This window comes from Plecotus auritus (assembly GCF_963455305.1).
Source record: "Plecotus auritus genome assembly, chromosome: 3".
Classification (NCBI taxonomy): Eukaryota; Metazoa; Chordata; class Mammalia; order Chiroptera; family Vespertilionidae; genus Plecotus; species Plecotus auritus.
The window spans coordinates 177,407,854-177,433,304 of NC_137772.1; the positions used below are offsets into that span (position 1 = coordinate 177,407,854).

At 50.6% G+C, this 25,451-nt stretch overlaps 2 protein-coding genes across 5 annotated transcripts; both read left to right on the forward strand.

The window, feature by feature from the left end:
- The first annotated feature begins 396 nt into the window (after window positions 1-396).
- LMBR1L (limb development membrane protein 1 like) lies at window positions 397-18,736 on the forward strand. Of its 4 annotated transcripts, none has more exons than XM_080661133.1 (18): window positions 397-801; window positions 3,898-3,982; window positions 4,386-4,439; window positions 5,057-5,090; window positions 6,066-6,205; window positions 6,389-6,492; window positions 7,075-7,201; window positions 8,004-8,072; window positions 8,213-8,277; window positions 8,623-8,695; window positions 8,771-8,854; window positions 8,947-9,023; window positions 10,605-10,682; window positions 10,833-10,906; window positions 11,144-11,234; window positions 11,335-11,401; window positions 17,774-17,935; window positions 18,129-18,736. In XM_080661133.1, the coding sequence occupies exons 1-18, from the start codon at window positions 730-732 to the stop codon at window positions 18,194-18,196; spliced, it is 1,524 nt and encodes a 507-aa protein (XP_080517259.1). In that variant the 5' UTR covers window positions 397-729; the 3' UTR covers window positions 18,197-18,736. The 4 variants fall into 4 exon arrangements, with proteins under 4 accessions (XP_080517259.1, XP_080517260.1, XP_080517258.1 ...); XM_080661132.1 differs by having other exon boundaries at window positions 547-801; window positions 4,386-4,493; XM_080661134.1 differs by lacking the exon at window positions 4,386-4,439 and having other exon boundaries at window positions 418-801.
- Window positions 18,737-20,717: 1,981 nt separating this feature from the next.
- On the forward strand, window positions 20,718-24,859 carry DHH (desert hedgehog signaling molecule; the record flags this gene model as incomplete). Its single annotated transcript, XM_080663117.1, has 3 exons — window positions 20,718-21,020; window positions 23,703-23,964; window positions 24,234-24,859. 3 exons carry the CDS (start codon window positions 20,718-20,720, stop codon window positions 24,857-24,859), a joined length of 1,191 nt encoding a protein of 396 aa, XP_080519243.1.
- Between the last annotated feature and the right edge of the window lie 592 nt (window positions 24,860-25,451).

Here is a 25,451-nt window from a genome sequence, read left to right on the forward strand (position 1 = left end):
CATCCCAAAAGTGACTGAGTGAAAACTGGCCGTGAAGGGGGCTCCGCTCCAACATATATACACTTTCAGAAAATGGTGCTATGGACCTTGGATTCCTGGGAAGCGGTAACCTTTCAGAACCCCCATGGAACTGTCACATCCTCCCTGGCTGCCTTGTTCCAAAAGGTTCATTTAACCACGGCCGAACTAAAATTTTAGTCGTTACTAAAATTCTCTCTTCTCAACAGCCGGAGGTGAGACGGTGAGTTTTAGATTGAGCACCGATTGGCTTCAAAGATACCGCCTCCTTTTACGGGGAAAGCCTATCATCGTTTCTCTACCTATGAGCGGCAGCTCTAGAAGCCTATGAGTTTCGCTTTATGAAAGGAACCCGCCCATCCCTTGTGTCGTCATTCTGTCTCCCGTAAAGTAGAAGGTGGACTGACGCTTCCTTGTAACGAGCCTAGAAGCGGGTGTTTACGTTGAAACCTGACAGAGGCCCGACCTTAAAGGGGAGGGACAGAGTGGGGACAGGGGCCCTTTAAAACAAGGCGCGCTGGTGCCTGCCCCTTTAAGGGCGGGGCATCCGGACGTCTGAATCTGGACCTCAGATTACTACCCCGAGTTTCCGTCGCAGGCTGCGAGGAACGGCTCCTGGGCTGGGTCCGGGTGCTTGGCGGCGGCGGCTTTATCCCCGCCGGTCCTCCCCGGGCCCGGAGATAACCCCGCCCCAGTCATGCTGAGCAGAGTATGGAAGCAGCTGACTACGAAGTGCTATCCGTGCGAGAGCAGCTATTCCACGAGAGGGTCCGCGAATGTATTGTGAGTGTGGGACCCGGGTAGGAAGGTTAGGACCAAAGGGTGTCGCGGGAGAGGGAGAGGTTGGGGTCGGAGTACAACCACCTGGGCTCAGAGCGCCCTCAGATCCCGTGCGTACCAGGGGCGAGCAACGAAAGGCCTCGGCCCAGACAGAAGGACCGGTGCCCCAGCTGGTGAACCACTAGGTCGGATCCTCTGGGTAGTTGCTACATAAACAAAGCCCATCGGTTTCCGTTCCCCCCCTTCTCTACGCCCCTCCCCCGCCCAGCACCGTAGTTCTGGGCGTGGGTCCCCTTGTGTCAGAGTTTGGTGAGTCTGCCCGTCTTAGACCGAGAGGGATGGATTTGATTAGGGGAGGGCTTGTTTGCATTTACCGCCCAACTGATGTTTGTTGAAGGGGGACTTTGGTGGGACTCCCACTTTAGAAGAAGGGACTCCTGCTGGTGTGGATTCTACTGGGTAGAGATGGAGAACAACTAAGCCTCCATTCCCCATCCCCCCTTATTGGTGATTGTTAGGAACCCTGCAAGTGGAGGTTCCTAGCTAGCTATCCAAATATTTAGGGATTTCCCCTGTGAGTGGTTCCCCTCAGTGCTCTAGAGAGCACCTGGCTGCCTTCCTCCCTCGCTCAGTGCCACCTAGGTCCTAGAAGAGCATCAGCTGAACCTACCACAGCAATGGACTCCTCACTTCTGGGCGGGGTGGGGGGGACACTCGGAGGCGCTAAGGAAGTAAAATCTTCCTCAGGCCTGCTTTGAACTCTCATCTCTCTCCTTTCTCCTGAGTCTTCTTCCTCTGAGCTCCCCAGGGTAGCCCTCTCTTCCATGTACTAAATGGAAAGGAAAAGAGAAAGGTTTGAAAGAATAGAAATGGCCCTAACCAGTTTGGCTCAGTGGATAGAGCCTTGGCCTGCGGACTCAAGGGTCCCAGGTTTGATTCCCGTAAAGGGCATGTACCTTGGTTGCGGGCACATCCCCAGTAGGGGGTGTGCAGGAGGCAGCTGATTGATGTTTCTCTCTCATCGGTGTTTCTAACTCTCTCTTCCTCCCTGTAAAAAATCAATAAAATATATATTTTTAAAAAGAATAGAAATGTTAGTGAGTGGGCCTATCCATTTTTTTCTCAGGCTGGGCTCTGGTCTGCCCTGGGCAGCCTCCGATTGGAGGAGGGATAAAGTGAGCCACTACTTAACTGAGTCTGTCCTTATTTATGAGTACTGAAAGGTAGGAAGTATATTAGTCCATGTGTAGAATGCCATATCTGCTCTCAGGAATCCTTCCTTATGTGTCCCTTAGTGAATGAAGTCCCACATGGTGGGGTTGGGCATATGTTGAGGCTCGTCCAGGCCTTGAGACAGTGTATGGCCAGAGGCCCACATTCTTAGAGAACTGGGAGGAATGAGACCTTGGACAGAGAAGCAGCCTCTTGGATGTTTCCCCCATCCTTTAGTCCCATTAGCAGAGGAATCAGTTTTGGGCAAGGGCAGCCTGAAGGCTTCTGGTAGCTCTTCCATCTGGCACCAATTCTGCTCTAGAGAATGACCTAGCCTCTGCTGGAACTGCGTGTAACTCCAGCATGACCTTTTGAGCCCTCCCACCTTCCTAGCTATTACTTACGCAAGCCCAGGGTGGAGCACTAGGCTGTAAAAATTCTGCGGTTCCAATCTGAGTGGCTCATTCTACTCAGCTTTCCTAATGTCAAAGGCTACAACTTTGTCCTAGACCCCTGGCTCTCCTGGGGTCTCTATGACTTTGTCCCTCTTTGTATGGATAGCTGTATGCAGATTTCCTGTGGTGTCAGCTCCTCTTGGGGACTGGAGAACCCACAAGACTGATCCCCGCCTTCTTGGACTACTTCAAATACAATAATGTCTCTTCTCAAGACTCCCTGTTTATGGAGCCAAACTGAGCAGTAGCTCTTCCCCTGATCAATAGCAGCTAACTTGGGGTAGGGTAGGGATGTATGCATGTGCAGAGTAACTTGGTTAAATCCTGTCTTAACAATCAGTTGGAGGTCCAGTCGCCCAGAGGCATGGGACAGGCCTTGAGACGCCTGGCCCTAGAGTTGGGAAGTCACTTGAGGTAGGGAGCAGGGATTGACTGCCTTTAAAGAGGCTGATGCTGACTCTAGAAACTGTAGATATTGGGCTCCAACTAAGTCTTACTCTTAGGGGGAGAGGATTAAATGAGGCTCTGGTTTGGCCTAGAGCCGTGGTCGGCAAACTGTGGCTCGCGAGCCACATGCAGCTCTTTGGCCCCTTGAGTGTAGCTCTTCCACAAAATACCACGTGCGGGAGCGCACATACAGTGCGATTGAAACTTCGTGGCCCATGCTCAGCAGTCGGTTTTCGGCTCTCAAAAGAAATTTCAATCGTTGTACTGTTGATATTTGGCTCCGTTGACTAATGAGTGCCGACCACTGGCCTAGAGCATACCTGATCTTTCAGGGCTCCCGATCGATTTTTAAGAGAGAGAGACAGCAATTTGTTCCACTTACATATTTTTAAATACATTTTTATTGATATCAGAGAGGAAGGGAAAGGGGAAGATAGAAACATCAATGATGAGAGAGAATCACTGATCGGCTACCTCCTGCACGCCCCCTACTGGGGATTGAGCCTGCAACCCGGGCACATGCCCTTGACTGGAATTGAACCCAGGCCCCTTCAGACCCCAGGCCCCTTCAGACCGCAGGCCGACCCTCTATCCCAGGGGTGGGCAAACTTTTTGACTCGAGGGCCACAGTGGGTTCTTAAACTGGACCAGAGGGCCGGAACAAAAGCATGGATGGAGTGTTTGTGTGAACTAATATAAATTCAAAGTAAAGGAGCGGAGGGGAGAGCAAGAGAACCGGATAGAACAGCCGGATCCGGCCCACAGGCCGTAGTTTGCCCATGGCTGCTCTATCCACTGAGCCAAACCTTGGGCTGTCTGCTGCTTCTTAAAGGCTCCTGTGGCCTTGACTAGAAGGAAGTACCAGGGAGAAAGTATGCAGCCTTGTTTTGGGGAAGTGACCCCATGGAATGAACAGAAAGGCCTTTGGGGCTATGGAATGTTCTAAGACTTAGAGTTTCTCATCCCAGTTCATACTCTGCCATAGATCTCAACACTTCTGTTTGCGACACTCTACATCCTCTGCCACATCACCCTGACCCACTTCAAGAAGCCTGCTGAGTTCACTACAGGTACCTGTGACTTCCCTTCCTTCTGCTCGTCCTCTGCTAGTGTTCCTGTTGCCATGGAGCCAGCCTCAGGAGAATGGGTCTATGGTGCCTGCTGGGAAAGGAGAGGTGGCTGTTCTGGTGCCTTTGCCTCTTCTGCCTCCCTACCTCCACAGGCAGGGACAGTGTGGTATAGTGGAAAGTCTAGATAGACGTGTCCACAACCAATAAAGCCACGGACAAGTCCTATAACTTTTCTGGCCCTCAGTTTTATCCTTTCCAAAATGGGCCTAGCAGTCTCTACCCAATCCATTGTTATTATGTGGACCAAAGAGATGGTTAATATAAAAGTCCTCTGTAAACCTAAAATGGGCAACTGCAAGGTGAATGTTATCATGGGCACAAGCTCTGTCACCTCCTCTCCTAGTGCTCCCACACCCAGGACCAGAGACCTGCGTGACTGCTGGGACCCCAGGACCTGGTGATGGTGGCCTTTCCCTTCCCAATCTGTGCTCAGATTGGAGCTTTCCTTCCTGTAGCATTGTGTGACAGGGAGCGGGCCGGGGGGGGGGGGGGGCGGTGCGGGGGTGGTCCACACACTTGCCTCAGCCTGTTCAGATTATCCTGTCTTGGCCCTAGCCTTTCTTCCCCTCCATGAGCCCCCACCCAAGAAGGCAGCTACTCCTCACTGTAATTCTCTTGGGGACTTTCTCCGTGAATCTCTCCCACAACACACACACACACACTCCTTGCATTTCTCTTTGCTGCACCCAGCCACTGATGTAACCAACCTCACAGACCAGTTGTTTATCATATTTTGAGCTTACAAAGAGGAACCTGTGATGGGGAAGGAGGGAAATGAGGGAGTTTCTAGTCTGTTCTCTCTCCACCTGGGGCCACTGCTACCTTGGCCAGAGAACAGGTTGTGGGGTTCATAGCATGAGCTCTTCCAGAGCCTCCTGTCCAGCTCTGCCTCTGTGGGCGCAGGCCCTTCTTTCAGGGGGCAGGGACGGGGAAGGAAGGCATGCTGCAACACAGATGGTTCCCAGAGCTGCCCACTGATCTTCTGCTTCTTCCCCATGCCTCTGTCTTTTGTAGTGGATGATGAAGATGCCACAGTCAACAAGATTGCGTAAGTGTCGCTGCCTGAGCACCTGGCACCAGTTGCCTTTAGAAGCTGAAATCTAGTGAGGCCCTGGAGCTGGCAGAGAGAGTGGGGTGTCACAAAGTAAAGAGAGAGTTTCTGCTTCCACCCTACTTCTGGCTTCTTCCGGCTTTACCCCACCCTGGGGACGCTTGGAAAAGCTGCTCTTCCTGTCTCCCTGGTTAGGCCAGGAGCTCCTGGGATCCTCAAGGCCGGAAACTGTCAGCTGGGGCTTGAGTCACCAGAAATGACTTCAGCTTGGCTTCACCTCATCCATTGGGAAGGGAGTAGGGTTGGATGCAGATTAATGAAAACAGCAGGGGATGGGGAAGGTAGAACCCCTGAAGGGGAGGTGTGCTTGAATCTAAGGATGGACCTTATAGCAGGTATAGAGAAAGATATAGTGATGGCTCCCCTGGGCCAACAGATTATAAGAAGGCAACCATCCCCCCCTGATGGACCAAATAAATAAAATTTGTCCCTTCTTTTCAACTGATGCAACCCAGCACACAGGCCTTGGCTATGAAGTTGGGTTTTAGCTCCCTTTTCTCCCTTTGTCCTAGAGCTTCATACAGGGCATAGCCATATGAGGTGACCCTGCTCTTATGTGGGCTGAAGAGGCAAGCTTAGAAATTCACATCTCTGATTAGAGAAGCCAGGCCTCTTAGGTTGGCATTATGCCTGGTACACCCTACGGGCATGTGTGGGAGGATCACATTCCTGAGGACAGTCTGAGCAAGTGATATGGCAGATGACCAGGCTCCCATAAATGCCTGAGATGTACCCATCCCATGTGCCAAGGCTTCCCTGAAGGTAAAGACTAGGGCTGGAGGGCAGACTCCCTGGTCTGTCACTGCTAGTTGGTTCCAGGAGAAACTACAGGTGCCTGCAGGGATGAATGGGGCTTCTTGGACTCAGTGAAGTGTCTGAGCTGAGCAAGGACACTATCTCTTCTCTACGCAGGCTCGAGCTCTGCACCTTTACCCTGGCGGTTTCCCTGGGTGCTGTACTGCTCCTGCCCTTCTCCATCATCAGCAATGAGGTGTTGCTGTCACTGCCTCGGAACTACTACATCCAGTGGCTCAACGGCTCCCTCATCCATGGTGCGTGGCTCCTGGTTACAGCTTGGGATGGCGATAGGGAGCAGAAAGAGTCAGGCAGATACAGACAGCCTGGTACTCATTAGTCATAATCACCCCATCCCCAGCTTCCCGATCACATGATCAGTCCCCAGTGGGTTGGGCCACCCTTTTCTGACCACCTCTGCCTTTCCTTTTTTGCTCTAGGCCTCTGGAACCTCGTTTTTCTCTTCTCCAACCTGTCCCTCATCTTCCTCATGCCCTTTGCATACTTCTTCACTGAGTCTGAGGGCTTCGCTGGCTCCAGGAAGGTGAGTGAGTGATGTATCAATCAATCCAAGCGGGAAACAGAATTCCACTCAGATGTTTCAACGAAAGAAGAAACTATTTATAGAGGTATAGTTAGAGTTGAGGAGATCAACAAGGAGTTTGAGGTGCTAGTAACATCAGGAAGTCTTTACCACCATAGGCTTGCAGGAGCAGAGAGAAAAAATAGCTTTTGGAACCCAGTTGAAGCTGGGGAGGTGCAACCACCAGCAGAGGAGCTGTTGGTTCTTTCCATTGGGCAAGCTGAACAGGAAAACCAAGGGCAAAGAGCTTGTGTGATGCAGACCTCAGGAGTCAGCCTCCCAGGGCAAAACAAGGATGCGGAAAGGACCCGAGGAGGGAGGTTACAAAGGAAAAATATCAAGATGGGAATGGATATTCTGGTTGTGGGGTAGGAGAACAGAGTGATTTAGCAGAATAAGAGGGAAATGCTTTCCCCTTTCTCCTGAATCCAGTCCTCTGGTTCCCCTAGCCAGGTTGCCATTCCCAATGTTTCCTTCCTTCCCCACACTGCCCCGACATTGTTGGCATTTCTCTCCATCCACACCTATTGCCTTCTTCCATAGGGTGTCCTGGGCCGAGTCTACGAGACAGTGGTAATGTTGATGCTCCTTACTCTGCTGGTGCTGGGCATGGTGTGGGTGGCGTCAGCCATTGTGGACAACAACAAGACCAGCAGGGAGTCACTCTATGGTGAGAGGGCCAGCTTCCTTCCCACCCTCCAGGCTGAGTGGCTCTTCAGTTGGCAGATGTTCCCCTTCCTGGATTAACTGTATCCCTCTGAGGTGGAGAAGATTGAGATCATCTAAACCTTTAGACTGGCCCTAACTGGTTTGGCTCAGTGGATAGAGCATTGATCGGCCTGCGGACTGAAGGGGTCGCAGGTTCGATTCCAATTGTGGGCACATGCCCGGGGTTGCAGGCTCGATCTCCAATAGGGGGCGTGCAAGAGGCAACCAGTCAATGGTTCTCTCCCATCATTGATGTTTATATATCTCTCCCTCTCCCCTTATGAATTCAATAAAAATATATATTTTAAATAAATAAATACATAAATAAATAAACAAACAAACAAGCAAACAAACTGTTAGACTGAAGTTTCGAAATGATGGACTTCAGGCCAAATCCAACCTGCAGAAATGTTTCATTGGGCCCATGCAATGATTTAAAAACATATGAGTCAGTTGCTATATATATGTTAAAGTTGGGAGGTTTCACATTAATATCCAGATCTCTAGTTTTGCTTGACAAGGTTGAGGATCTGGCCACACTAGTCCTTGGTGACTGGGACAGTATAACAGTTGTGCCCTTTAGGTAGGGCTTAGGATCTCCAGTTTGCTATGGTCCCTGCCACTCCCTCTTCTGTGACACAGGCCAGCTTTCCTAATTTGTATTACTTGCCTAACCTCTGTAAGTTTTGTATTGTCTCTGAGGCCTGTTGTCCCAATAAGCAGGAAAGAGATGGGCTGACGGTACTGCTTTTTTTTACCCTTAGACTTCTGGGAGTACTACCTCCCCTACCTCTATTCCTGCATTTCCTTCCTTGGGGTCCTGCTGCTCCTGGGTGAGTGTTCAGGGTCTGGGAGCTAATGGGTAAGGTCCTTGGATCGGAGCCACAAGGGTGGAAGGAGAGGGAATGGAGGGGTGGTTAGGGGGAATGATGGAGAGAAGGGTCTGTCTGGTGACTGGCTTCTGTCTCCACAGTGTGTACTCCGCTAGGTCTCGCTCGCATGTTCTCGGTTACTGGGAAGCTGCTGGTCAAGCCGCGGGTATGTAGTGCTCCTTGCCTTTTGATCCTGTGAGGTGAGCTTCCTGCCAAGCTGGAGCCAAAAAACAAAGCAACCCTATGATTGTGTGGTACACACCTTGCAGAGAGCCACTGCCTTTGTTGGCTCCTGTATCCTCCACCCCCATCATCTGGAGCTGGTTACCAGACATACAAAGCAGAACGCAAGGCAGTCAGGAGGGATGGATAAGTTGCTGACCCCAGGGTAGTGAATGAGGGGTAGAGGAAGGAATGGGACGATAAAGCCCTGGGATGAATAGGGTGCTCCTGGGGCCCTTGGGATCTGGGAGCCCCTGACTATTAGACCCTCCCTTTCCCCTGCTCCCAGGTGCTAGAAGACCTGGAGGAGCAGCTGTACTGCTCAGCCTTTGAGGAAGCAGCTTTGACCCGCAGGATTTGCAGTGAGTTGCAATTCTTCCCAGGTGGGATGATAGGCATGGCTTGGGCAGGGGCAGCACCATCTTCTTTGCCCTCAGATCCCACCTCCTGCTGGCTGCCTTTGGACATGGAGCTGCTGCACAGACAGGTGCTGGCTCTGCAGACACAGAGGGTCCTACTGGGTATGTGAGTTAGTAGGGATGGAATACCTGGCTTTCCGAAAGAATAGCATTTTGTTCCAAGCCCATGCTAACTGCTTCCCATCCTTGCACAGAGAAGCGGTGGAAGGCTTCAGCCTGGCAGCGGAACCTGGGTTATCCCCTGGCCATGCTGTGCTTGCTGTTATTGACGGTGGGTATACCATCCTTGATGGGGGTGGCGACTAGTAGGCCCTTGAGTACTTTAGGCCTTCTGAGGGAAAAGGGAGGAGATTCAGGGACCCGGTTATCTTCAATCATAGTAGTTACCTCTTACCAAGTGTCTACTTTGTGTCCTGCCCTGTGTTGAGCACATCAATCCAAAATTTGTAAATGAAGAAACAGAGAAGTTAAGGAGTTTACCCAAGGCCTCACAGGGCCACTGAGTAGTTACCCAGGTTTGCTGTGGGTGAAAATAAGGGTTGAAATTCAGTCTGTCCCCCAACTTGCCACAATCTGGACTTGGGAATAAGTGTTATCAATCTGGGTGAAGAATCCATTTTTCTATTTAGCTTTTTTGCAATTCTTCCACCTGGAGAGGGTTTCTATACTAATAAAAGGGTAATATGCTAATTAGACCGGACATCTTCCTGACGTCTTTCCGGACAAAGCCACGGTGGCGGGGGGCCGAGGCAGAGGCAGAGGCAGTTAGGGGTGATCAGGCCAGCAAGGGGGAGCAGTTAAGGGGCAAGCAGGCAGGCAGAGGTGGTTAGGGGTGATCAGACAGGCAGGCAGGCAGGCAGGCGGTTAGAAGCCAGCAGTCCCAGATTGCGAAAGGGATCCTGGATTGGATAGGGTGCAGGCCGGGCTGAGGGGACCCCCCCTGCATGAATTTCATGCACTGGGCCTCTAGTATCTTATAATACCCTCAAAATGCTCTGTTACTAGCATCAGCCTTGAGGAGATCCCATACAGTGCTTGGAAACTGAAAATGTTGGAGCAGAGTATCTGCTTTTTTATTTATTTTTATTTTTAAGTATATTTTTTATTAATTTCAGAGAGGAAGGGAGAGGGAGAGAGAGATAGAAACATCAATGATGAGAGATAATCATTGATCAGCTGCCTCCTGCATGCCCCCTACTGGGGATGGAGCCTGCACACTGGCATGTGCCCTTGACCAGAATCAAACCCAGGACCCTTGAGTCCACAGGCCGACACTATATCCCAGGGGTCCTCAAACTTTTTAAACAGGGGGCCAGTTCACTGTCCCTCAGACCGTTGGGGGGCCGGACTATAGTTTAAAAAAAAAACTATGAACAAATTCCTATGCGCACTGCAGGCCCGGGACGAGTCGGCTGCTAAGCAGGACAGGCAGCGGCACCCGGCGGGCCAGATAAATGTCCTCGGCGGGCTGCATGTGGCCCGTGGGCCGTAGTTTGAGGACACCTGCTATATCCACTGAGCCAAACCAGCTAGGGCTGCTTTTTTTTTTTTTTTTTTAAATAAAATTTGTTTTATTGATTGATTTGGGAGGGGGTAGAGGGAGGGGACAGAGAAAGAGAAACATCAATTTGTTGTTCTACTTATTTATGCATTCATTATTGGTTTATTCTTGTGTGTGCCATGACCGGGGATTGAACCCACAACCTTAGCGTGTCAGGATGACGCTCTAACCAACTGAGCACCCGGCCAGGGCAGAGTGTCTGCTCTTAACATGTAACTCTGGATACTGCTGTGGGCAGATACTGCTGTGGGTGGGGGCATGGATGAGAATCTGTGACCTTGCCTCACACAGGGCCTATCCGTGCTCATTGTGGCCATCCACATCCTGGAGCTGCTCATCGATGAGGCTGCCATGCCCCGGGGCATGCAGGTACTGGGCTGCCCTCCCACCATATCTTTTGGGGAGGACCTAAGAAAAGCTGGGGTGAGGGGGGAAGAAACTGAGGCCAGAGGGAAGGCTGGGTGTTGGGTGGTGCTGATTGTGGAGAGTGCTCCACTGTGATACTACTTCATTTCTCAGGGTGCCTCCCTGGGCCAGGTCTCCTTCTCCAAGCTGGGCTCCTTTGGTGCTGTCATTCAGGTTGTACTCATCTTGTATCCTTCTGGAAACCCACTATTTATTCTGTCTTCTGAATGTCTCCTTTGGGGCTCTGGGCAGACTTGTAGTAGGACTGATGGGAAGGGGGCAAGTAAGTCTTCACCAACCTGAGGTTCAGAAATAAAGAAAAGACTTGATTTTGAAAGGAGGGTTGGGGGGAAGGGGCTTATTCCCTTTGAGATGAGGCATTAATCCTTGGGAGCTGGCCAGTTCTTCCCTAACTCCAGTGGCAGTTATCTGATGGTGTCCTCGATCGTGGGATTCTACAGTTCTCCACTCTTCCGGGGCCTGCGGCCCAGATGGCATGACACAGCCATGACACAGGTAGTTGGGTAGGAGTAGAGGATGTATCCCGGAAACATGCATGGGGACTAGATACTAGTAGATCTGCTACCTCATCTCCCCTTTCCTTACTCCTATCCAGATAATTGGAAACTGTGTCTGTCTCCTGGTCCTAAGCTCAGCACTTCCTGTCTTCTCTCGAACCCTGGGTAAGTAGCAAAAGGAGATAAGGGGCCCTAACCGGTTTGGCTCAGTGGATAGAGCGTCGGCCTGCGGACTCAAGGGTGTAGGTTCAATTCCGGTCAAGGGCATGTACCTTGGTTGCGGGCACATCCCCAGTGGGGGGTATGCAGGAGGCAGCTGATTGATGTTTCTCTCTCATCAGTGTTTCTAACTCTCCCTCTCCCTTCCTCTCTGTAAAAAATCAATAAAACGAAAAAAAAGGAGATAAGGAAATTGGCTTCTTTTTAGTACCTACTGGTGCTAAGCAGACACTTTATGTACATGTTCTCCCTAAATCCCACAACAAACTTATGATAAAGTATAATGCCCATGATACAGATCAAGAAACAGGTTCTGTGAAATGCTTGTGCTGAGTTTCAGACTAGTGTTGCTTCAAAGCTCATACTTTTCCATTACATCACATAGCCTTCCCCAATTACTTCTGTTTTTTTTTTTTTATTGAAAAGTACCACTTTTCCCTAAATCTTCCTTTGGGCTGTATCATCTAATAAACATTCTCATTTTATTTCTTCTTTTATTATTGATTTTAGAGAGAGAGAGAGAAACATCGATTTGTTGTTCCCCTTATTTGTGCATTCATTGGTTTATTCTTGTATGTTCCCTGACTGGGATTGAACCACAATCTTGGCATATTGGGACAACACTCTAACTAACTGAGCTCCTGGTCAGGGCTAAATATTTTTATTTTAAAGATGAAATACAGAGAAGCTAATTAATTTGCCCAATTTTATAGCTAGTTTGAGTCCAGGCCAAGTCAGGTTAGAACCCTTGTCTCCTTAATCCCAGTCCAACGCTTTTTGCACACACCAGGGCATCAAATAATACACTCAGTCCTTCTCCTATCTTTAGAACTATGATCTAGAATTACCTGGTAGAAATTTTTTTAAAATGCAACTAGTTCACTCCAGGGTAGTATGAGAGTTGCATAGGTAACCCCCCACCACTACATCATTTTCCATATATCATACATGATTTAAACTAGTTCTATTTGAACACACTCTCTTGAGCATGCCTGTGCCCCCTTTTCTCAGGTGTGTACTTTTGCTTTCTTTCTCCTAAGCTCCAAGGGTCCCCAGGAGATTTGCAACCAGGAGAGCAGTGGGCAGCAGCAGTTTATCCCAGGCTAACCCCCTGAACCTGTCTCTAAGAACTCTCCTTTGGCCTCTGTAACTTCCTTTCCAGAGTCCACGCAGCCCAGCGTGACTCACTTCTGTTACTTTGACTTTCTTTCCCAAGTCTAGGCAGCCCAGTCTAGGCTCCCTCCTGTTGCTGTGATCTTGTCTCTTCTATTTTAAGTCTTTCCTGTTTGTCACTGTCCCCAGCTTTTTTTATATAATATAATGATGTTTTGTTTTACATTATTTATTGGGGTGGCATTAGTTAATCAAATTATATAGGTTTTAGATGTATAATTCTATAACACATCTGTATATTGTATTGTGTGTTCACTACCCCAAGTCAAATCTCCTTCCATTACCATTTATTCCCCCATACCTTTTCTTTTCTTTTTTTTTTTTTTTATATATTTTATTGATTTTTTACAGAGAGGAAGGGAGAGGGATAGAGAGTTAGAAACATCGATCAGCTGCCTCCTGCACACCTCCCACTGGAGATGTGCCCGCAACCAAGGTACATGCCCTTGACCGGAATCGAACCCGGGACCCTTCAGTCCGCAGGCCAACGCTCTATCCACTGAGCCAAACTGGTTTCGGCCCCCCATACCTTTTCTACCTCCCCAACCCCTGTCTGTCCCCAGCTTTAATAAATATACTCTCAAAATCAAAAACCAAAACAATAAATTAATTCTGTTTGGTTCTTAAGTCCATACTCTTTCCCCTGTAGCATTTATACTTAAACCATGAGGATTTAGTAGTACACTAGGCTTGTAGGTCCATCAGTTAGTTCCTTTCCGTTGAAGTTAAGTGGAGGAGGGCCCCAGAAATCTTATTTGTGATGATATATTATTAAAGGCTCAGCAATGGTTAAAATACTCATGGCACATATAGTGAGTGCTTTATGTGTGTTATTTAATTCTTACAGTTCCTCTGCTTTATAGTTGAGGAAGCTGAGGCACAGATGTTTAAGGAATTTGCCCCAAATCACACAATTAGTTGAGGTGGATTTTGGATGTGAACCATAGCAGTCTAATCAGAGTCAGAGCTCTTAGCCTCCACACAGCTCTACCTATTAAAAAAATACTAGTGACTAGCTTATAAGTTCCTGACCTAGGAACAACTCGTGGGCCCAGGTAGCTCCTTGGGATACCTGGAGCCAGAGGGGACCCCATCAGAGAACATGCCAAACTCTGGCAGGGAAGTTGGAGCAAACTTAGCTGCTGACACTTCTTTATAGCCCTGAACTCCTCTGAGACAGAGCTTGGGATGTAGGAATAATTAATACTAGGAGAGGCCAGGGTTAATATCCAAAATATATAAGGAACTCATACAACTCAACAAAAGGAAGGCAAACAATCCAATTAAAAAATAGGCAAAGGATGCCCTAACCAGTTTGGCTCAGTGGATAGAGCGTCGGCCTGTGGACTGAAGGGTCCTAGGTTCGATTCCAGTCAAGGGCATGTACCTTGGTTACAGGCACATCCCCAGTAGGGGGTGTGCAGGAGGCAGCTGATCGATGTTTCTCTCTCATCGATGTTTCTAACTCTCTATCCCTCTCCCTTCCTCTCTGTAAAAAAATCAATAAAATATATTTAAAAAAATAGGCAAAGGACATACAGATGGCCAAGAGACATGAAAAAATGCTCAAAGTCACTAATTATCCCTGAGACATGCAAATCAAAATGACAATGAGGTACCATTTCACACCTGTCAGAATGGCTACCATCAACAAACCAACAAATGACAAGTGCTAGTGAGGATGTGGAGAAAAGGGAACCCTAGTACACTGCTGGTGGGAATGCAGACTGGTGCAACCATTATGGAAAACAGTATGGAGTTTCCTCAAAAAATTAAATATGGAACCACCATTTGACCCAGTGATCCCACTTCTAGGAATATATCCTAAGAAACCTGAAGCACCAATCAGAAAGAATGTGTGCGCCCTTCTGTTCATAGCAGCACAATTTACAATAGCTAAGATCTGGAAACAGCCCAAGTGCCCATCAATAGATGAGTGGATAAAAAAGCTGTGGTACAGAGAAACCAAGATGGCGGCATAGGTAAACACCTAAACTGCTGCCTCGCACAACAATTTGAAAACTACAACTAAAAGACAGAACGGACACCATCCAGAACCACAGGAAAAGCTGGCTGAGTGAAAATTCTACAACTAGAAGGAAAAAGAAAAGCTCACAGAGAATTGGAGGTACGGCAAAGGGGCTTTGTGCGCGCAGAGAGGAAGGGCGGCTGAGAGCCTGGCTGACTTTCTCTGGCGGAAGGGGGAAGGAAGCCTCCGACCGCACTGAACCCCAGTTCTGACTGCACTGAACCCCAGTTCCGGGCGAACCCCTGGGGACCCACGCTCTTACGGGGGGAGTCTGGACTCTCGGGCAGAGACTCGAGCTGGGAAAGGCAGAAGTCTGAAGGCGTGCGTGGGCCAGTGCGCACAAAGGCTGCGGAGGTTGCCACAGGCTTTCCCTAGTGGAAGGGAGTCAGAGGATCCTGACTGCACTGAGCCCCAGTTCTGACTGCAGTGAACCCCAGTTCCAGGCGAGCCCCTGGGGACCCACGCTCTTGTGGGGGGAGTCTGGACTCTCGGGCGGAGACTCGGGAGCCGGGGAAGGCGGAGGACTGAAAGTGTGCACGCGCGCTTGTGCCAGTGCGCACAAAGGCTGCGGAAGTTGCCACAGGCTTTCCCTAGTGGAAGGGAGTCAGAGGATTCTGACTGCACTGAGCCCCAGTTCTGACTGCAGTGAACCCCAGTTCCAGGCGAGCCCCTGGGGACCCACGCTCTTGTGGGGGGAGTCTGGACTCTCGGGTGGAGACTTGGGAGCCGGGGAAGGCGGAGGACTGAAAGTGCCCACGCGCGCGCGTGCTAGTGCGCACAAAGGCTGTGGAGGTTGCCACAGGCTTTCCCTAGTGGAAGGGAGTCAGAGGATTCTGACTGCACTGAGCCCCAGTTCTGACTGCAGTGAACCCCAGTTCCAGGCGAGCCCCTGGGGACCCACGCTCTTGTGGGGGGAGTCTGGACTCTCAGGCGGAGACTCGAGCTGGGGAAGGCGAGGACTGAAAGCGCACATGCGCGCAAGGGCAAGGCTGACAGGAAGCCAAGACTGAGACCCCACCCCATCCAAGCTGAGCACAGAGCCTATTGCAATTTGGCAAGTCTAATCCTATAAGGCTGTCTCCAGCACCGAACTTCTCCCAGCATAGACACAGCTGATCCTTACAGCCAACTGGCCCGGAGGTCAATTCTTCCCAGTGATACCAACAACAATAAAGACTTAATTACAACAAGGCTGTACACACAGTCCACAAAGGGGTGCAACCAAGAGTGTCCACCTCAGGTTAACTGGGGAAGCAGACCCACTGGGCCATATTGGAAACCTAGCACAAATATCTACCTTACCAACTCAGGGAATCAGTGAAAATGCGGGGTCAAAGAATCAGATCACAAACGAAAGAAATGGAGGAAAACAAACGACTGGATATAGAATTCAAAACCACGGTTATAAGACTTTTTAAGAATATCCTAGAAAAGGCCGATAAATATAACGAGACCCTCGAAGATATGAAAAAGGACCAACTAGAAATTAAACATACACTGACTAAAATAAAAAATATTATACAGAGACCCAGAAACAGAATAGAGGAACACAAGAATCAAGTCAAAGAATTGAAATACAAAGAAGCAAAAAACACTCAACCGAAAAAGCAAAAAGCAAAAAAAAAAAATCCAAAAAGTTGAAGATAATGTAAGAAGACTCTGGGACAACTTCAAGCGTACCAACATCAGAATTATGGGGGTGCCAGAAGAAGAGAGAGAGCAAGATACTGAAAACCTATTTGAAGAAATAATGACAGAAAACTTCCCCCACCTGGTGAAAGAAATAGACTTACAAGTCCAGGAAGCCCACAGAACCCCAAACAAAAGGAATCCAAAGAGGACCACACCAAGACACATCATAATTAAAATGCCAAGAGCAAAAGACAAAGAGAGAATATTAAAAGCAGCAAGAGAAAAACAGTTAATTACCTACAAGGGAGCACCCATACTACTGTCAGCTGACTTCTCAACAGAAACTATGCAGGCCAGACGGGAGTGGCAAGAAATTTTCAATGTGATGAATAGCAAGAACCTACAACCAAGATTACTCTACCCAGCAAAGCTATCATTCAGAATTGAAGGGCAGATAAAGAGCTTCACAGATAAGAAAAAGCTGAAGGAGTTCATCACCACCAAACCAGTATTATATGAAATGCTGAAAGGTATTCTTAAAGAAGAGGAAGAAGAAAAAAGTAAAGAGAAAAATTATGAACAACAAATACATATCTATCAACAAGCGAACCTAAAAATCAAGTGAATTAAAAACCCGAGGAACAGAATAATCTGGTGAATATAATAGAATCAGGGGCATAGAAAGGGAGTGGACTGATAATTCTCAGGGGGAAAGGGGTATGGGGGGTTCATGAAGAGAATGGACAAAAATCATACACCTATGGATGAGGACAGTGGGGGGGGAGGTAAGGGCAGAAGGTGGGGTGGGAAATGGGTGGAGGGGAGCTATGGGGGGAAAAAGGAGAAATAATTGTAATAATCTGAATAAAGATTTATTTAAAAAAAAATAAAAAATAAAAAAAATAAAAATAAAAAAGCTGTGGTACATTTATACCATGGAATATTATGTAACAGTAAAAAAGAAGAATCTCTGACCCTTTGAGACAGGATGGAGGAACCTGGAGAGTATCATGCTAAGTGAAATAAGTCAGAGAAAGACAAGTATCACATGACCACACTCATATGTGGAATCTTAGTAACAAAATGAACTGATAAATGGAATGGACCCAGGGACATGGAAGCATGAAACAGTGCAGAATCCCAGAGGGAAGGCGGGGGAGGGTGGGTGTGACCTTAAATGCATAACCCATGGACACAGACAAAAGGGTGCTGAGGGCCTGGGGCGGGGAGGAAGGGGGTGGGAGTGGGCTGGAGGGGGTCATTGGGGGGAAAGGGAGGACACATGTAATACTATCAACAATAAAGAATTATTTTTTAAAATAAAAATAATTACAAAATAAAATCCCCCCCCCCTCAAATAATAGGAGAGGCCAACTTATCAGTTGCAGTGTTGAAATGTGGCCACCAGGAGGCAGCAGAAAGCTGGGCTCTGAGCCAGGGAGGGGCTGGGATGCCCACCTTCCATCCTGGTCTTTGTATTTCAGGACTCACTCGCTTTGACCTGCTGGGTGATTTTGGACGCTTCAACTGGCTGGGCAATTTTTACATCGTGTTCCTCTACAATGCAACCTTTGCGGGCCTCACCACTCTCTGTCTGGTGAAGACCTTCACCGCAGCTGTTCGGGCAGAGCTGATCCGGGCTTTTGGTGAGAGGGAGTGGGAGTCACAGGCTGGTGGGGTGGAGCCCTCTGGAACAGTGGTCTTTCCAGCAGGGGAGATGGCAGGCTTTCTGCTTTACTTGTAACCTGCTTCGTCCATCCATTTTGTGGTTTGGTTGTCTTGTCCCAGAGGTCTGGACATATGTCCTACTTTTGACTGCCCGCCTTTCCTTTTTTCCAGGACTGGACAGACTGCCATTGCCTGTCTCTGGTTTCCCCAGGGCATCTAGGAAGACCCAACACCAGTGACCTCCAGTTGGGGGTGAGAGGGAAAAAACTGGACACTGCCATCTGCTACCCAGTCCTGAAGCAACACCAGGAGTGGGTGATCCTTAGGACCTGGAATCTGAGAGGGGTGGGTGGCAGAGGGGAACTGAGCCATCTGCACTGTTGCATAATCTGAGCCAGAGTTTGGGACCAGGCCCCCTTGTTTTTCTGGATTTAACTGTGGACATTAGCATGGGGTAGGGCTGGGTGACTTGGGTCTGGCTCCTGGTCCCAAATCCGTTAACACATCAATCTGCCTCACTGCTATTCCAGGCCATGCCTGTAGCCATGTTTACATGATTTGATGTGCAATAGGGTTGGGTGGGGACAGGGGAGGGACGGAGCAGGGGCAGACGTGGGGGGCAGATTGTCTCCCTTTGCCTCTGGTCTAGAAGAACCTAAGCACTGTGTTATCCTGGAGGGACTTTGGACCACCAGAGAGGTGAGGGTGTGGGAAAGAAAAGGCCACAGCCATCAGCAATAAAGTTGATGCCAAGGTTTGCTTTGGTTTTTTTAAAAGGCTCTCTCTGTGTTTATTTGAATAGCCTCGCTCTCCCCGAAAGTCCTGAGTCTATCAACTGAGAGAAACAGAATGATCCTGTCCACCATCCGTTCCCTTCCCCTCCATCTGCATTCTTAGTGTTTTTTGAGGACTTTGGATCTGGTGTTGGGCCACACAATTAGGCAGTTGGGAGCTCCTCTCCCTTAGCCTTGCCTAAAGCTGACTGGTCCCCTGACTCTCCTTATACTCATGACCTTGTTTCTGTGCCTTGGTTATTGGGGGTAGGTAAGCATTGGTGTAGGAATAGGATAAGATCCCCTTGTATACACACACATACACTCAGTCCTGTCCTCCCTGATTTGACTATTGGATGTGGAGTAAAAGAAGTGGCTAGCTAACAAAGGTTTGTGATCTACCTCAGAGAAGAACCTAACTCCATCTTTCCAGAGGCTATCAGTGCCTTAACTACTATGCAAGCCCCCTGCTATGTTGGGGCTAGGGACAAAGTTTCTGCTCAGGGTTATGTATATGTTGCATTGTACAACATTTAGGGGCACCATTCACCTCATAGTCAATGTATAGTTGTTATGACTATTTTCTTGCAAATGGCAGGTGTATTGAGGAAGGGGTGCTTTTTTTCTAATGTACACAAAGGTGCTATAAGTGCTAGCTATGGAGCTGCATGAGAGGTGAATATGGAATACAACCCCCCACCCCCCACCCCAAAAAAAAAAAAACCCACAAAAAACAGTGTAGGTGCCATGCCATGAATATTTGCTGAGCACTCTACTATAGGCCAGGCACTTAACCATGGGGTTACATGATAAATAAGTTTGTGCTTAATTGCTTTGTCTAGTAGGGGTGACATAATTCTAACACTGAATCACAATAAATGGCAGTTAATTACTGGTTTTCAAGGAAATAGAGGTTGTCAGTGTCAAGACATCAGAGAAGGCTTCTTAGAGAAAGTGATTTCTAAAGGATAGTAGATTGGTGGGTCAAGTGTAGCAGGCTCAAAGCCTCTGAGATAAACTTGAGTGACTGTCTGGAAGCAGAGCCGGGGGGGGGGGGGGTGGAGCGGGGTTCAGAGAGCAAGAAGGCTAGAGACGTGGCTAGATGAAAGGTGAAAGGAAACCAGTTAGAGAGTTCAAGTAGCCACTGCCTTCCAGCAACTTCCAATTGACAAGTTATTCATTTAAAAAGAAGTTGGGTGTCTAGCAAGGGGGGCTAAATTTTGAAGTCCTAAACTAGACTATAACTTGAAGCTCTGTTGCTGATTCTAGGGAAAACTCCCAACAGAAGAGATGGAAATTGCAGAGGTTTTGGGAAGACCATGGACAGACAAGGGAGGCTCTGGTTGTATGCCCAAAGAGCATGGTTGACTTTGGGCAGGAACTGGAACCAATATTTCCCGATAGTAGCAGAGGACATGGCCTGCCAGGGTAGGCTTTGGGAGAGCAAAGATCCAATGCAAATATCAGAGGAGGATGGTTTGGTACCAATCGCAGGCTGGGAGGTAGAAGGATGCTTAACCAGACAGCCAAGGACTGTAAAGCTGCTAGGGTTTCCTAGGCAAGTAACTACCTGGTTTCCAGGATGGGACACACCTTAATCTCAAACTGGACCAGTAGTGACCGGCTAGAGCCCCCGCCCTGGTGGTAGGGGGCGGGACAGTCCTGGGCGGGGGGCGGGGCCAGGGGGCCACTTAAGGCGGAGCCCGGGCATTGTGGCAGCGCCGGAGCCTGGCGACAGAGCCAGGCTGAGCTGGCAGTCACCCACGACCCCACTTCCCTGCTATGATGGCCCGTCTGTAGCAGGTTACAGAACCCCTGGGGGCATGTAGGCAGAGCTAGCGGCAGCCAGGTGCGTAGAGCCACAAGAGCTCTAGGGCACTCTGGGGCAGTTCTGCCTGCTGCGCTCTCTGGTGCCGGGGAATGCCCAACTGCCGGGCGAGTTGGTAAGGATAAGAACGTTCCCTTTTGGCCCGAGTCCGCTGCATCCATGGCGCTGCTGGCCAGTCTGGTGCTCCTGTGCTGCTTGGCACTTCTGACGCTGCCAGCCCAGAGCTGCGGGCCGGGCCGGGGGCCGGTTGGCCGGCGCCGCTACGTGCGCAAGCAGCTTGTGCCGCTGCTCTACAAGCAGTTTGTGCCCAGCGTGCCCGAACGGACCCTGGGCGCCAGTGGGCCAGCCGAAGGTAGGGTTGCCAGGGGCTCCGAGCGCTTCCGGGACCTGGTGCCCAACTACAATCCTGACATCATCTTCAAAGATGAGGAGAACAGTGGCGCAGACCGCCTGATGACCGAGGTAAGGTGGGCCTCTTCTCACCTGCGCCAGGGCACTGCCAACTTCTCTACTTTCTATTGCAGCCCCGCTGGGTGAACTGGGCTTCATCTCTAGAGACCTTAATCTCAAAGAACTTCCTCCACTCCCTTCTCCCCAAAATAAAACTTCTGCTGGCTGGACTGAGTGATCAGGAGAGATCCGAACTGGGAGAGACTTGGATGGGGAGAGGAAGGAGGGACTAGTGAGAGTGAAGCTGGGAGAGACCTCGAAGGCGAGGGCGGGGAAAGGGGGATGGCGGCAGGCGAGACGGGAAATGGCTGAGGCGTGGACCGGGGGTCAGCTACCGAGCCAGGCAGGAAGGGCTGGGGTGAGCTGGGGGCCAGGAGCTGGCTAGGCAGTAGACAGAAAGCTATGCCCTTAGCTTGGCTTCTGACCTGATTTTGGAAAATCTCTGTGATCCAAGAAGACTAAAGGAGGCTGAGAAAGGGTGGCCAAGAGTCAGGTCACCGGGCCATCTACCTGAAGGAGGGGCTGGGTAGGAATTGTCTCTGGCATAGGGGAGGCATCCTAGAACTGGGGCAAGGTTTTCCAGTCTAAACACCTGTCTTGAGGTGAAAAGCAGTACTCAATCAGAAGAACAGAGGAACCCACCTGAGAATCAAAGGGTTCCTGTGTCCCTCAAGCCCAGTTTATTTCAGGGGCTTTTGTTGGAATTTAAAACATAAAATAAATTCAACTACCACGTATTGAGCATCTGGGGCAGATCAGAACTTAACCAACCTAGGGTGAGATGAGTAATGCTTTGGGAGAGAAGGACCCCCTCTGGCCAATGATCTCAAATGTTGGAACTGGAAGGAAATTTGGAGGTCACATTCTTCCACCATCACCCCACCTCCCATTTTACAGTGAGAGCTAGGCCCCAGAAGGAAAAGTGATTTAATCAAAGTCTTAAAACTAATTAGTGACATGGCTGGGACTAGAATTCAGGACTCCTGATTCTAAGTCCTATACACTTTCCATTACACCACCTAATTGTGTATGGAGTGGGGAGGTGGGGGGAGAGGGAGGGGTACGGATTTCCTCTGATTAATTGCAATAGTTTTCCAGGTTACTTTGTTAGGAAAACCTGTCTAGGAGAGAAAGAATCCCTTCTTTCACCCAGAGATTGGGAAGGGTCACTCCTTTCCTTCTTGGTCATGGAATGTTTCCTCTGGCTGCCACCTGCAGCAGAGTGGGCAGAATAAGGGACAGACCCAGGAGGGGCTCTGACAGGCTTGGGAACCCTTTGGGTCCTGCTTATCTCCCACACCCTGGCTGCAAAAGGCCTCCATTGAGTTGGTTCTGCACTGGGCTGCTGCCCCCGCAGGTCAAGGCCTCGGGCCTCCTTAAGGGACAAAACGACAAAAAGTTGGAAGGAGTTACCACTTTTTCTGTCTTTCCCCTCCCCTCCTCTCCAACCCTGCGGAGATGTAGAAGACTCAGCAAGAAGGGCAGGGGGAAAGTGTCCCTCTGGCAATTAGGAGAAAACCAAGTCCAAGGTGAGAGGTCGGAGAGAAGAAAAGGAAGCTGTCCTCTCTGCGCCTCCTCCCGCTGGGTCCGTGCTATGGTGCGCGCCAAGGTCTCCGGCTCCCAGAATGGAGCGGCCAAGATAACCGTGGTCTCACTCCCCCGGGTGCAGGCTTCCAGCCGCTGCTGCTTTTCCTTCTCTCCACTCCCACCCTGCAGGGGGCCCCCCAAATCCACACAAGGGCGGCTCCGGCTATTCTCAGGTGCTACTCCCACGCCTCTCCGGGCTGCATCTGGACCAGAGATGGGGAGATGGCAGCTTTCAGCGCTGGCAGAGCCTGAGCTGGAACCCGGAGGTCTGGCCGTGCTGGGGGAGGGGACTGGCCGGCCGGAGCAGGGATAGGGGGCGCGGCTTTCTGCCCTTTCCTCTCCCTGAGCCGGGGTGGCTGAAAAGCGCCTTTGTGGATGGAGCTGCTGAGTCCGCTTCTCCCGGCGGGTCCCCGGCCTCGGCCCGGGATTCTCGCTTGGTTAAGTCATCCCGGAGAATGGCCATTGTACTTCGTGCAGCCCCCGCCACCCCAACCCTTTTTCCAGCAGCCTTGATCCCGCACGGCTCCGCTAGGGCACCTCTGCGGGGGGCGGGGGGGCGGGGGGGCAGTCGCACTATGAAGGGGTTAATGCTAGGGGCCGAAAGGAGGAGGAGGAAGGAAGGAAGGAAGCGATGCCCGGTGCCAGGGAAGGCAACGAAACAAAAGATGAATCAGGCGGAGGGAGGGCAGCCGGGGCGTGCGGTGGGGGCCAGCAAACAGGAGCTCCTCTCGGGGAGTCAGGCTGTTCAACCCCTCCCTGACCAAGCTTCCACCCGCCTTCTAAACCTTGCTTTCTCCCAGGTTGAGCTGAAGTCCCAGAATGAGTTGGGGTGAGGAGCCAACATTAAAAATAGGGAAGGAGCTAGATATAGGCGCCTCCTGTCTCAAACTCAGACGTGACCCCACAGTTCTCCAAGGATGCTTTGAAAAGGGAGTGCAGATAGGCGACTACACCTATGCAGATTTTCACTTGCCCAGGGCACTCAAAAGCTGAGAGGGAATGGAGTGGGGATTGGAAGCAGAAGAATCTACCCTTCCATTCAAGTCGCTTTTGCCCCCATGGTGGTGGTAGTGGTAATGCGGAGACTGACTCCTTTATTCCTGACAGCGATGTAAGGAGCGAGTGAACGCGCTGGCCATTGCTGTGATGAACATGTGGCCAGGAGTGCGCCTACGGGTGACTGAGGGCTGGGATGAGGACGGCCACCATGCTCAGGACTCACTGCACTACGAAGGCCGTGCCTTGGACATCACCACGTCTGACCGCGACCGCAATAAGTATGGGCTGCTGGCGCGCCTGGCAGTGGAAGCCGGCTTCGACTGGGTGTACTACGAGTCCCGCAACCACGTCCACGTGTCGGTCAAAGCCGGTACAGTAGGGGGTGGGTGGTGAGTTCCTCCCAAAGGGAAACTGAGGCTGCACAGCCCTGTTGCGAGTCTAGGGGAGACCAAGGTGGCTGTTAGTGTTATAAACCACCCTTACATTTCTGCCCAGGTTGAGGCCAGACCCCTGGGAAATTGCATTTGTCCTGGGACTGCTGAGGTCTGCGCTGGGCTTGACCCACATCTTTAAGAATCTGTACTAACATTCTGGAACCACTGGACTTCATCTAATCCTCTCCATGCTTGTTCCCTGCAGATAACTCACTGGCGGTCAGGGCAGGCGGCTGTTTTCCGGGAAATGCCACTGTGCGCCTGCGGAGTGGCGAGCGGAAGGGGCTGCGGGAACTGCATCGCGGAGACTGGGTGCTGGCGGCAGACTCCGCCGGCCGGGTGGTGCCCACGCCGGTGCTGCTCTTCTTGGACCGGGACTTGCAGCGCCGTGCCTCTTTTGTGGCTGTGGAGACCGAGAGGCCCCCTCGCAAGCTGTTGCTCACACCCTGGCACCTGGTGTTCGCCGCTCGAGGGCCAGCGCCCGCGCCAGGCGACTTTGCCCCGGTGTTCGCGCGACGGCTGCGTGCAGGGGACTCGGTGCTGGCGCCCGGCGGGGACGCGCTGCGGCCGGCGCGCGTGGCCCGTGTGGCTCGAGAGGAAGCCGTGGGCGTGTTCGCGCCGCTCACAGCGCATGGGACGCTGCTAGTCAACGACGTCCTAGCCTCGTGCTATGCGGTTCTGGAGAGTCACCAGTGGGCACACCGCGCCTTTGCTCCTTTGCGCCTGCTGCACGCGCTGGGGGCGTTGCTTCCCGGAGGGGCGGTCCAGCCGACAGGCATGCACTGGTACTCCAGGTTCCTCTATTGGTTGGCGGAGGAGCTGCTGGGCTGAGCGTTCTAGATTTAGTAACCTCGAGGCACCCGCCAGAACCAGGGCGTGGGGGCTGAGATCTAGGGATGTGGGCAGCGAATGATGTTGATTGGGCGGGAGGGAGGGAGGAAAAGGGAGAAAAATGGAGGCGATGCAGGACTGACTAGTTTAGGGGCAACCTCCTACTGAAGAGGTGCTCCCAGGTCCTAGGTAGGTGGGATTGATAGTGGGTACTCCTTGACAAAGACTATTTCGCCTCTTCTTCTCCAGTGCCCCAGTCCCACCCGATAATTTTATTTTCTATTTATAAATCATAATATAATGATGTGCTTGCCCAGCCTGGCAAGATTGAGGGGCTGGGGCACAGAAACACAGCGTTAACATTGTCTTACACAGCCAGTCAATCTGACGTCTGACATTTTCCTACAGGTGGGCTAATAAAGGGAAAGTTTCTGGGAGATTATTGGAAAATATCTCTACTTCGAGGGTGATTCACCTCCAGAGGGGGGAGAAAGAGGACACACCCAGAATCAATACCTTTCATCCCTCCTTCCCCAGTAGGTCTTCCAGTCCTGCTTCCTCCTGGGGTTGGGGGGTGTCCTAATCGATTATC

Coding starts and splice junctions, on each gene's coding strand:
- LMBR1L (XM_080661131.1), top strand. CDS start 730: ATGGAAGCAGCTGACTACGAAGTGCTATCCGTGCGAGAGCAGCTATTC. Junction 802..3,897: donor AGAGGGTCCGCGAATGTATT/GTGAGTGTGGGA, acceptor ACTCTGCCATAG/ATCTCAACACTTCTGTTTGC. Junction 4,440..5,056: donor TGCTGGGACCCCAGGACCTG/GTGATGGTGGCC, acceptor TGTCTTTTGTAG/TGGATGATGAAGATGCCACA.